The sequence below is a fragment of the Octodon degus genome, unplaced genomic scaffold, assembly GCF_000260255.1.
Source record: "Octodon degus isolate 3935 unplaced genomic scaffold, OctDeg1.0 scaffold00129, whole genome shotgun sequence".
NCBI classification, from domain to species: domain Eukaryota; kingdom Metazoa; phylum Chordata; class Mammalia; order Rodentia; family Octodontidae; genus Octodon; species Octodon degus.
Genome location: NW_004524705.1, coordinates 4,138,411 through 4,151,126, shown reverse-complemented (window position 1 = coordinate 4,151,126; position 12,716 = coordinate 4,138,411). Strand labels below are relative to the sequence as shown.

The window sequence follows — 12,716 nt, the reverse complement described above, 5'->3', positions numbered from 1 at the left end:
AGAGAGAGAGAGAGAGAGAGAGAGAGAGAGAGAGAGAGAGATCAGGAGTTTCAATTCTGCTAACCAGGACAGGATTTTGGCTGCAGTGGGGCTGCCCCTTCTTGGACATTTTTGCCTTCACCTTACCCTTTTTACCAGTACCACTAGCAGCAGCCTTCTGGGCTTTGGGTTTCTTCTCTTTAGTGTCTAGTACCTCAGTTTTTTCACCTGCCATCTTGAAAGATGGGAAAGAGAACTAAGTTCAAGTTACTTTTTTTTTCAAGTTACTACTAATTAGTACTAATTCATTTTATTTGATTTATTTGAACTTGTTCCAGCAAAGATGGGGTTATCTTGTGAGCATTTCTAATTTACAACAGTTAAATTCAACATCTGAGAAAGAAAATAATATTTCTAGGAATTTATCATAAAGTCATTCAGTCTTAAAGGAGAAATGAAAAAACTTAGGATTTAGATCATTAAAGAATGCTAAAGGTCGAATTTTAAAAGACAATCACTCGTGGAAGGTCTGTGGAATATTTTTGGGCTAGTGGAGAGCTCAGGGGGAGTGTTCTGGGGAGGAGCGAACAGCAGCCTCGGAAAGTGGGCTTGTGTTGGCTGCTCGGCAGCCAGTGCTGGTGCCCAGGAGGAGAGGCAGTGCCAGGGAAGGGTGGAGGAAACGACGCCACTGTGCATTAGGAAAGAAAGCCACAGGCACCACCCACAGTGTCCTTGTAGCCACAAAGAGGACGCCCGAGCGAGGCATCAGCTGGAGGACCGTCCGTAGGGCTTGGTGCATATTGAAGGGGGAAGAGGAGAGAGAGCCCCTAAGGAAGAGGTTGAGTGGACTTCTGTCCCCAGAAGGACTGGATAGCTTCATCCTAAATGTGGTCAATATTCAAAACAGTGTGAGCCACATTGACGGATAAGCGCCAGCTTCCGTGTTCACCATACCCCGCAGAGGCAGGGGTGGCAAACGCGGGCCACGGCAGGCTGCTTGAGCCCCTCGAAGCTGTGAAAGATCCATCACGGACGGAAGGCATTCTCAAGGAACTCAAGGGTGGGTAGGAATGTAGTTGGCGCCAGAAAGCAAGTCCCTCCTCCGCAGAATGCAAAGGTGTGCCAAGTCAGCAGGAAATTAATTAATTAATTAATTAATTGTTTAAGATTTCTAGAGGTGAACAGCATCAAACTCTAAAAGTTCTACTTTGATTTCTGTCCAACTAATGGAGTCTGTAGTGCTAAGTGCACATAGTGATCATGTAAATATGATTTCTTTCTCAGGAAAGAAAGTACATTGGTAATGGGACTTAACAAAAAAAGGGGATACAGAGGAATGTCCATTTTGTATCTGTGTATTCAAAGTGGTTAGGATAGATACAGAGTTACATTCTCTTAATGAATAGAGGGATTTGTTCTAATGGTGTTTGTAAATAGGATATCATGTCTGCATCTTGCACAGCAATTAACCCCTAGGAAGAATGTATGCAATGCATTAATTATTGAAACTGTCCTACCAATTTGATTTGAAACTGTCTCATTGCTATTAGTTTCTCAATAAAATTATGAAAAAAAATGTACATTGGTTTTGTACGAGAACTTCAAGCTGAAAACCAATAGGTTGGACAGAGAAGAGAGTAGAGAAGGCCTCCCCTCGCTGGCCTCCTCCCCGGAAGCAGACACCCTGGTTGGCTGCTCTGCCTGCCCTGGGGCTCCGTGCACAGGGACAGCCCTGAGGGTCAGTCCATGCCTAGAAAATCCTTTTTTTTTTTTTTTTTTTTTTTGGGGGGGGGGTGTTCGTTTGTTTTTTGAAAATACAAATAAAAAACAAAAAAGTATGTCATTTGATTTTCAAAACTCATTAGACAGGTTGCTGCTGGAAGGTTCTGGGCCCTGACACAGACCCCATCTGGAGTAACTGCCCATGCTCAGGACTCGACCTTGTATATCCACGATGAACCATCTGAAGGGTGAATATTCACCTTGATCCTAATGAATTCGTGAAATACAAAACTCTGTGAAATCTCCAGAGTTTGAACAGTTTGGCTGTATTTCTGTAAGGAAAAACCTCAGCCAAAGAGGTTACAACCCAAATAACCCTTCACAGATCTGCAGAAAATTAGCTAACTGCACCATCATAACAAAACGTCTTAGTTCAGGGTGTAAGATGAGCAGACCTCTGCAGTCAGTAGCACCCCAGCACGGGCGAGGCATCCCGACGGAGAGCCTCACGACTCCTTCCAGAGACATTCATCTGTTCACCCCCGGAGCTCCTCCTCTCTTTTCTCTTCTGCTATGTTCATTCTTCACCAAAAGAAAAGCTCACTGAACAGAAACACACCTCTCGGAAAATCAGGGTGAGCTGCAGTTACAGCTCAAGAGGCCGGGGCGGTGGGCCCTTTCCTCGGGTGGGCATCAAAGGTGTATGTGTAAGGACTCAGCTAATTGTCTTGATTATAAAATCACATTTTATTTTTAGATGAAATGGTCATAGAAGGTAGGACCTCAGAAATATAATTACTGTCATAAGTGAAGAACAAAGTTAACCAACTATGGATATTCTTATTTTATGGGAAGCCAGATGTATCAGATTTTACTTAGGTATCAAAGCTATCTGTTGCATCCCATTCTATTTTAGAATCTGTGCCGGCTTTGTTTCTAGAGATGATAATGATTTGATCTGTGGCAAGTGGGGATGTATGTGGTTTATTACAAAAATGTTTTAATTTTCATTCCATTGCATTAGCGTCTGTGAGCGGCTATATCTAGTCTTTAACTAAACATGATTTATACAAATTGAGGTCAGTGTCCATTTAGATCGCTTGCCATGTTAATCGCAGTGTCAGTAGCCGGCAGTGCCGAGAGAAAGCTCTGCCACGCTGAGGCATCAGCGCCGCAGCACGAACGCTTCTGTCCTCTGAGCGCATGTTACCGGACATGTGTAGAAATGTTTTGCTAACTCTGCTCTAGTGTGAGAGATTGCAATTCATTTAGCATAACATTTGAATTTCTGCAAATTTAGACTTAAGTAGCTGTTGAGTTTTAATAAGAAACATTGAAAGACCTCATTTTAGTTAAACAGAAGGTCACTCTTTAGCAAAAACCATATGCCCACATTGTATTTCCGCTTAGCTACATGCAAATCCAGGGCATTCCACTTTCCGTTAACCTCTGAGAGCTGGTGGCTTGTTAAGAATCAGATGCTTACTGTTGTTACTATTGCACACCCACGTTTACAGCAGCGGAATCCACAATAGCTAAATCGTGGAAGCAAAGTCTATGTCCATCAGCAGATACATGATAAAGTGTGGCATTCATACACAATGGAATACTAGACTGCTATGAACAATGATAAACTTGAATCATTTGTGGGAAAACTGTGCATCTTGAGACTATGATGTTAAGTGAAGAAAAAAAAAATCAGGCAATCAAGCTTACATATTGTATTGTTTCTCTTATGTGAGAAATCTAAAAATACAAAGAGCGTAAAATACCAGAAAGGTAACAGGAGGAGGAAGATAGATCTTTCTAAATGGAAAGAGATCCAGAGGTGGAGGGAAGGACCTAGAAAGGCAGAAAGCAGGTGGGAAGAGGAAGCGAGGCCTGCTGTGACACGCACCAGCTCCACACGAGGAGCACACTGCAGTAAATGTATTGCTGTCAAAAAATTAATACATCAGACGCCCCTCTTTTAATTTGCATTTTTAAAGTGTACTTAGCACAGGGTCTCACTACACAGATCGGACTCCTGTTTTCAGCCTCCCAAAGCTGGGATTACAGGCACACGCCACCGCCCCCTCTTACTGGCTGTCTCAGCACAAACCCCCGGCCCCTGCGTCTGCCTAAGCAGGCGCTGTGATCCGCTGAACTATCTGGCTGACCCTATCACTTGCATTGTTGATTTTAGATATAGCCTGAAGAGCAGTTTGTTACAGTGACAGGCACACTCACGCATTTTCAGCGAGTGTGTACAGTCTCGCAAGATTCAGGGACACAGATACCCGCCTGGGCGCGGTATTCGCACGTGCGCCGCTCTTGGTAATTCTCACGCAGCAGGCTGTGCAAGTCCCTTCCTCTGCACTCCCAGGTGGGGACAGCTAGGTGTGATCACTCGCACAATGCCTGCAATCCTAAGTGAGAATGCGCACAAGCCTTTCTACCAGATAACTAAATTGTACATTGGTCCTTTCTTCCGGAGAACTACAGATCTCTTATGCTCCTTTTACCTCGCCTTTCCTCTCCCCTGCCCATCTCTCCTCTTTCCTCTTCAGCCTCCTCTCTTTTGCAAGAGAGTTAAGTATCACATGTTCAGGAATCAATCATAATTAAAACACATTTTTTTAGAGATTATTAAAGGGGTCCGACTGTTATAAATCACTTGCATTGCTTAGACTCGTAAATGTAAATTGTCTTTCTGAGACAGGGTCTCGCTATGCAGCTCAGGCTGGCCTTGAGCTCACTGTGTAGCCCAGGCTAGTCTCAAACTCAGAGCAATCCTCCTGCTTCAGCCTCCCAAGCACTGGGATCACAAGCGAGCACAAGTTATTTGGATTTTTTCTGAACATAGATGTGAATTTTCTTTATGCTTAAGTTGGGACAAAGAGGAGCCAAAAATGCTGCCTTTAGAGAAGGTCAGGCTGGCACAGACTAATCTGGACCCCACTTTCCAGACTGGACTGTGGATGAAAGTGTGGGCAAGTCATCTATCTGCAAGGGATGCTGCTAGAAAGACAGAAGGTGAAAGGAAGGGAAGACAGACAGATTTTGAGTACTTTCCCTTTGTTGTCCCTTGAAAGGAAGATGTAGTGAGCCTACTGCTTCAAGCCGCTGGGCTGAGAGGGCTTCAGGAAACCTCTCATACACTAGATGTGACGGCTTGTTAAAATCTGAATGCGTCTTGGCTTGCCCACACTGCTGTTTCTATTCTTCATTAGAAATTTACCAGGAAATACTCATGTCACTGTTGGTCTACTATGGAACGGCCCAACAGGGCAGGGCAGGCTCTCCGTGTGCGGGGCCGGCTATCTGACCAATGAAGGGTGAGAGATGTGTTAATAGACCCCTTGCAAGCTGTGCCATTTAGGTTTGTAAGATGATGAAAATCAGAGCAATAAAAGAGTCTGGGATAAAAGTAGCTATGGAGCATGACGTGGGTGGCGGGAGGAGAGAGGCTGGCACCGTGTTCTCCAGCGTCTGTGCCAGCTCCGTAGAACTTGTGGCACCGCCGGGGTGGGAAGAGGTGTAAGTGTCAGAGATGGGTATTTGAATGAACGGTTTCCTTTTTGCTTTGGAAATGCACTCATTTTCTCTAAAATGTCTAAAATCAGCATGGCCATGAACGTGATTTGTCGTATGCGGTGTATTTCCCGCAGCTCTGCATCCTTGTGTTTAATAATGGTACAGCAAAGGTAGGTCCCTTAGCCAGCCTAACTTTAGCAACTCCTGAATGAGATTAGGAAGTGATCATCATTTACATTTATTATGCTTCGCCTGTAACGAGCCTCAGCTATTAACTCTAATTTGCTTCTCATCGTATTCATCAAAGGCGAACTATTTAGAAACTAAAACATCTCTGTCAGTTAGAATTTTAATGAATTAAGATGAAATGAGACAGTGTTAATTGGCAGTTGTTGCTGCAGGGTGGTTTCTAGATCTTGTAAGGGAAGCCAATTCATCTCCCCATCAGGAGTAATTTGTTTGATTTAATTCTAAGGATACACTGAGTATTTCCCCAAACTAGTCATAATTATTTTCAGAACTGGAGAATAGTTTAGTTCCACCGGTCTTCTTTCACTTTGAATTTTTCGTTCTCCTTGAAGTTGGTTTAATTTGAATTTCAACACACTGTTAGTTTAAGCAGCGTTTGCACTGGTCCATCTTGCACAGGAGTGCTCAGGAAATGGCATTACTCGGACATTTGCTGTAAGATGCCTAAAAGCTCCAGCACCTATATAATTTTACTATTAATCCTCTTTCTTGGTTCTGTTTTCCTCAGACATCAATGAATGTGAAGCTGAACCTTGCAAAAACAGTGGAATTTGCACAGATCTTGTTGCTAATTATTCCTGTGAGTGCCCAGGAGAATTTATGGGAAGAAATTGCCAATATAGTAAGTATATATATATATATACACACACACATACATATATACACACAATTTTATTCACACAGCCTTCATTTATTACAGAGTTGGGGCTAAAATTGATATCATTTTAATTCAGAGTGCTTAATTGATTGAAATGGTCCATTCTGCTTTTGCTGTTAATGTAAGTGCACACATTTCATCCAGGCATCGTCCTGGTGTGCGCACACACGCACACACACACACACACACACACACACGTATGTGAGTATAGTATCTATGAGGTGAAAAGAGTGTCAGAAGGTGCTCAGGGATCCAACCACAACTCTTCCCTTCATGTCATTTTGGCTATTGTGTATGTGTGTGGCTTGCTTGTTACCACCAGGGTGGCTAGAGGGCCAGAGACGCCCCGGAACCAGAGAGCCACTATCAAAATGAAGCAGGGAGAAAGAAGGATTCAGTTCACCTGGCTCACCCTTCAGAGGGATCTCAGTTTGTCTTCTTGGGAAGCTAAGATAGTAGAGTTTGAAGATGATGAATTGAATAATGGGATCCTTATTTACTTGAAGTGTTTTCCAAGAGACAGAGAGTATTGGCCTCTAATGATACATGAGCTGGGAGCAGGGCGTAAGTAGATGCAGTGGATGCAGCCTCAATTAGGCTGAACCCATGTCAGTGGGGACACTTGTGGTCCAGTGTTATCAAAGTTGTGCCAATTAGTTGTCATTGTTGTGCAAGTAGTCAAAGATCCCGTGCATGGATTTCCACGCGCTATGCTGCTGAAACATGCAAGCAGTACCCTGCGCAAATTCAGAATAAAGATGCAGATGACAGCGCAGATGCAGAAGGGGATATGTGTGGGCAGTGCTTAGCCTAGGCTCTGGCAGTTAGTGATAGAAGAGGAACTAGTAATGGTGCAAGTCGTTGGCTTTCCAGCTCATTATCTTTTTCTCTAAACTAAAGTTTCACCTCAGATCCAAACGATTGAGATGGACCCATGCACACCACACCTTCTCTGTCTGTCTGTCTGTGCTCCATCTCTCTCTGTCACACACACAGAGTATGCATTGTCTTTTGAAAAAAAAGCACATTACTTGCCTTCCTTCTCTTTCCTTTGTTCCCTTCTCCTTTCACTATGGTCTTTATAACATAAAGTACGGAATACTATTGCATGATTTCTTTGAGTTATGTGTATGAAACTCATGACCTGTAAACTGCCGAGCCATCCCCCAACTCTAATAAGTTTCACTAAAATAAGAAAATTCTGCCTTGGACTAGGGGTAGCAAACTTTTCTAGTCTTAAAATAATTGGAAGAAGTCACTGAACATTTGAATTGATGAAGAGAATGGCAGGGAGTGCTGGGAAGCAAAAGGCTGAGCGGGGAAGCGGGGGACCTCATACCCGCTGTGCAGCGCACCTCCCTTGAACACGGGCCCGACTTCCCCTGTGCTGCAGTTGGGTTGGGCTCCTTCCCCTGCTCAGGCACAGACTTGCACTCGCTACTTCTTTATTTCATGGGATTTGAAGAAAGGGGTTCAGTGAACCCTGGAATCTCTTCTGGAAACCCCCATGATGCCTGGGAAGAGTTTACTAAGATGATAAAGAATGGATGATCTCTTCAAACTCCTTGCACATGTGCAGTCTGAGGCCCAAATAGAAAATCTCAGAGGAAGTCGGACCTTCCAGAGAGCTGAAAGCCCCACCTGGCTTAGTGCATGTTAGGCACAGTAAGGCCATCCCTGGCCCCAGCGGTCTGGCCAGGGCGCCCTTGCAGGGAGAGGCCCTCCTTGTCCCTGAAGTCAGGCCACATCCAGAGAGGCCAGCCTAGGTACGAGTGTCACTGAAATGCCTAGCTCACACACCTCACTGAGTGAATTTGAGAGTTAGCGTGTGAGACTGCACGCATCTTAGAAGAGACTTAGGGCAGGGAAGCATCAGGGTAGGAATCAAGATTGCTAGTTGGAGGATGAGGGCTTTATGAGTCAGATGCAATAGCCTGGAGAAAGAATGCACACCCTGCCCAGAGAGACCCGAGGATGCAGTTCTGGCTGCCGACACGTTGACCATGAAAGAGCAGCAGACGCTAGCTGGGTGCGGAAAGCAAAGAGCAAAGCCATCTCTTTCTCTCTTGCGTGTTTGTGTTGAGATCACCACATCTGAAAGAGTCACTGAGATGCAAGAAGCCATCTGGATTCTGGAAGGATATACTGAGATCAGCTGTCCTCTTAATTGCCATCAGATTGCCTCGGCTTCCATTCAGCTTTTGACATTGTGCCTCATGAGACCCTTTATTTTTCCTTTACTTGGTTTTGATATCCACACAGCACTTGTATTTAAACTCACACTTGTCCTTGAATGTGATGTGACAGTGCAGTGCCTCCCCGGACCTCCAAGTGTGCTGACATTGTCCACTTCCTGTGCTCCTCCTTGTGTCTTGATGACAAGATCAAAGGAGCCACTCATATTCCACCCTAGTATACACTCTGATGGGGGAGTTTGTTTATTTCACTGATTTCCAAGCAGAGCTAATCCATCAAAGACTATCTTCGCTGTTGCCGAGGTGGCTGTGCGTATGCCTCTGCTGCTTCTCTATAAGAAAATTCAGAGTAGAAAAGAACTCCTGCCACCCGGTAGGTTCATTTCCACACTTTGAGGATACAGGGCAACTGCTCACTCCAGGAGCCACAAGGACACCCTGCAGGTTCCAGTGGTACCAGCTCCCAGACAGCTGGCGTTAGCCTCTTGGGAGTCAGTAGATGTGTTTGTAGCCAGTATTCTACCTTGGAGTAAACCTGAGGAACACCCACTTGGACTCTGTCACATCACAGAGGGTTGCCTCTGCATGGTCATGTGACACCTGCAGAAATGGCAGCGAAGCCCTCTGAGTAGCTGTTGCAGGAGGGACAGAGACGGGATCACAGGAAAGATGTCACCTGCACCGAAATGCTACTGACCCAGTGGCCAGTCCCAACGGCACTTGGTCCACACCCAGAGACTACAGGTGTAGTCAGCTTGCTCGCTCCATTTCCTTTTTTTATTGATGCCTCGGGTTGTGCATATTTAGTAGAATTTTCCACTTCTGACTTATTTTAAAATGAAATCCTTTTTAATACATACAAAAAAAAAAAAGAGAAAATGTTGCAAAGGAATAAGATTATCTTAAAAATAAGATATCCGTATACAAATAATAAAATACATAAACAATTGTAAGAAAACTGGAGGATAAATACCAATATAGTTAATTCATTGTTGCTTTTAATTCAGTGAAATTAAGCGCAGTGATAGAAAAGAATGGTGCAAGTCGGAAAAGAGACTTTCTATAAAGGCGCGATCCTTATTACTGAAGAGAGTCTTCATCTTTGGGTTTCCTATATAGTTTGAATGTTCATTAGTGTGATCCAGTAATAAATTTATTAAATTAATTCTTGACGAGCGAGCCCTGGGTACATGAAAATGCTGGGCTAAGAGGGCAGCTCCCTTCACCTGCTTGTCCTCCCATGTCTCCTCCCTTTCATTTGGGGAGAGGACATGAAAGCTGAGTGTCAGGACCACGTGGGAAAGAGACCTTCTCACACTTCCACTCTGACACATACATGCAGCACGCATGCTCAGTTTCACACACACACACACACATACACAAACACACACACGAAGAAATTTATTCTTAGTCATGAAAAGAAAATCACAAAGCAAGGGAGGTAACAAAGAACTGTTTCTCACTGTTCAGCTTTATTTAGAGGAGTCTTCTCTCTACTGCTGTCTGTGCAACCTCTAGTCTACTCTCAGTCCAGCTTCCAGAGAGAACCATTTTTAAGAAGGTCTGGATGTTCTGCCTTGCAACCTGGCCTTCCCATGTCCTGATGCCAAGTATGACAGGGCTGTACCTCTGGTGCATGGGACACACCTGTACCCCAGCTCACTCCTTCATCTTTCTCCTGCTGCATCTCTGTAGTGTTCTTGCTTATGCAGAATAGTGATGGGCAGGTGCAGAGGTGCCTTATTTGAATTGAAGTCACCATCACAGGAATGGGTGGAGCACACTTTCTGTGTGCATCCTGGAAGTGAAGCCAAGGGATCTCCATTGGCCCTGGGCCCTTCTTCTTTGGCCCTGCTCTCTGCTCTGGTTCTCAGCCACCATGAACTAAGCATCTGTGCTCTCAACCCCTTCTGCGATGTCTCTGCCTTGGAACCAGCTGACCCTGGAATGAATCCTCAAAAACCATGAGCAGAATTAACCCTCAACTCCTTTAAAGTGTGAGTTTCTGTATGCTGTCCCAGAAAGGAAAGGCTGACTGATGAAAGTGGCTGCCGCATGCCCAGCAATTCCTGGCCTAGACATTTCTCTCCTTGGTACCTGGCTCTCCACTGGGTCACATGCCTGTCCTCCTCCTGGGCATTGCGTAGACATGCTCTTCCCCATAAGCCGCCTTGACACCTCTTCTCCTGACCTCAGCTGACAGCAGTATGCCTCCATGTTTTACTATTATTCCTCTGCACTAATCACTAGCATGCATTTTCACACTTATATCCTGTTGATTGACTGTTTGCCCAATACTTCACTTCAGGGGAGAAGGATGCGCCTGTTGTAAACACAGTTGCCAGGAAAGTGCCAGCATCCAGGATGTGCTCATAAATAACCTGCAGAAGGAATAAGCCCTGCACTCTTCGTACCAGAAGTGTAGAAAGGGACCTCTGATTTGTCTCAGTGTCTTCAATGACCACCATGTTTTTTTCAACCCAACTTTTGTTTTTCATTTTAATCAGTATTCTAAAGCTGCTCTGTCAATATAGTGTCAATATAGTAAAATGTGTTCTAGCATGTTACTTGGTACTTGATAAGTGTGGATAGAAAATCAAATTGCTTTTTGTTTCAATAGCTCACTTACAATTATGTGCTGCAGTGAGCTTATGAAAATGAATTTAAAATAAGATAGGTGGTTCTCTCTTTAGGCTGCTGGTGCAGAAGCACATCTTGAATGTTCATATTATATAACTTACGTAGTTAGCAACAGGCAGCTGTCCCTGCTGTGATCAAAAGTGCTCCCACTAATGAGCCATGAAATACAAAAGCAGTGATTGGGGAGATAATGTCTTCCCGGTGCAGACAGACGGCCCTTACTATCCTTCTGTGTAGCGGCCAGAGTTGCCCATCTCACACATGTCCTTTCTCTGCTTTTTCCTAATTTTTTACTGGGCTTTCCATTTTAATCTGTATTCCAGGGCAGCCTTTGGAATTACAATGAAAAAAGAAATATTTTGCATTAAGGTCACTGAACATTTGAAACAAATATGTATTTTCGTTTTCAGTTAAATAGTTAAAAGTGAGATGTTCAGCTATTACTTTTTAATAAATAGTAGAAAGTAAGTATACAGATTGTGTTATAATATATGACCTTAATTAATACAGCTTTTAAACTCTTTTACTTCATGAGGAATACACCTCTATCTGACTATTTATTATTATGTCATATACAATCATTTGGTAATTATTAGCATATAAATCAATCATCAAATGAAATTTTTCAGTAATAATTTCACTTTTCAGATGTTAAGCATGACCTCATTAATACCTGACACATAATTTGCCTGTGTAAGTTCTAGGAACTATTTACTAATAGGTAGTGTTGAGTTAAGGAAATAGTACTTTTCATTTAAATAATTCCAACTTAGACATTCACATATGACTCAAAGCAGCTAAACTAGCAGATAATAAGTATGTTTAGTTTGACTTATCATCTATGTATTATAGGAGATTTGATTGTTTTATTTTGTTCTGTTTACAATGCCTTCTGATTGATCAGCGAGTGCCCTTGAGGTGTCCCTGCAGTGTCTACCTCAGCGTCACCACCACCCTTCTAACCAAGGTCCCATAGCGTGATTTATTCCCAGGAATACACACCTGTTTTCCTCTCAGCACAGCGGTGGAGGGCAGGGAGCTGTGCTGGCCAATCTCTTCTGAAGAGAGCTGAAGTCCTTGCCAGGGATGTTTCACAGAAAATGAAGTTTAAATCAGAGTAAATGCAGAGGAAATTGCCAGCGCATTAGTCAACTAATTTAAAAATAACTAGAATTGTTTTCACTTCTGAGGCTGTGTGGCCCATGATAGCCATATACATTTCCCTCCTGGCTGTTTAAATGCAACATGATTAAATTTTAAGAATGGCGCTCGAATGTATTTCCATCTCTGACACTCTTTCTGGAAGCTGAGATAGTCGCCAGGGGAGGCTTCGTGATGCAATGTCCCAGACCATTGTGCCAGGAGGATTCAAGCCCAGATGACAGCGAGAGGCCTGGTGAAAAGGAAAGCCGGAAGTCTCCACGTGAAAACAATGTGACGCTTCTGAATGCCAGCTTTGTGCTGTTTTCTTAAACTTGATGAAATTATTTAGGTAATTCTACACTTTATGAGCATAAAAGAGGATACATGTAAAGTATTTTGAAAATTATAAATTAATATTATCTTAATTTTAAGTAATATAAGACTGTCTTTATAACAGATAAGTATTTATAAAGGGACAAACATATACATGACACAGTGAGATTGCGTATTTTATTTTTGTATCATTGTATACTACAAGTCACCTTTATATAAATATAGGCATAGCCAATGAAAAGTGCTTAAAATAAATAAATGGCATGATATATATATATATA

At 43.3% G+C, this 12,716-nt stretch overlaps 1 protein-coding gene across 2 annotated transcripts in view; it reads left to right on the top strand.

Moving 5' to 3' along the window:
• Edil3 (EGF like repeats and discoidin domains 3) overlaps nt 1-12,716 on the top strand; it is a 468,998-nt gene that overhangs the window by 263,882 nt on the left and 192,400 nt on the right. For both annotated transcript variants that reach the window (XM_023700990.1, XM_023700989.1), the window contains one exon: nt 5,975-6,088. In XM_023700990.1, the coding sequence (XP_023556758.1) occupies nt 5,975-6,088 (114 nt within the window). The remainder of the gene's footprint in view (nt 1-5,974; nt 6,089-12,716) is intronic.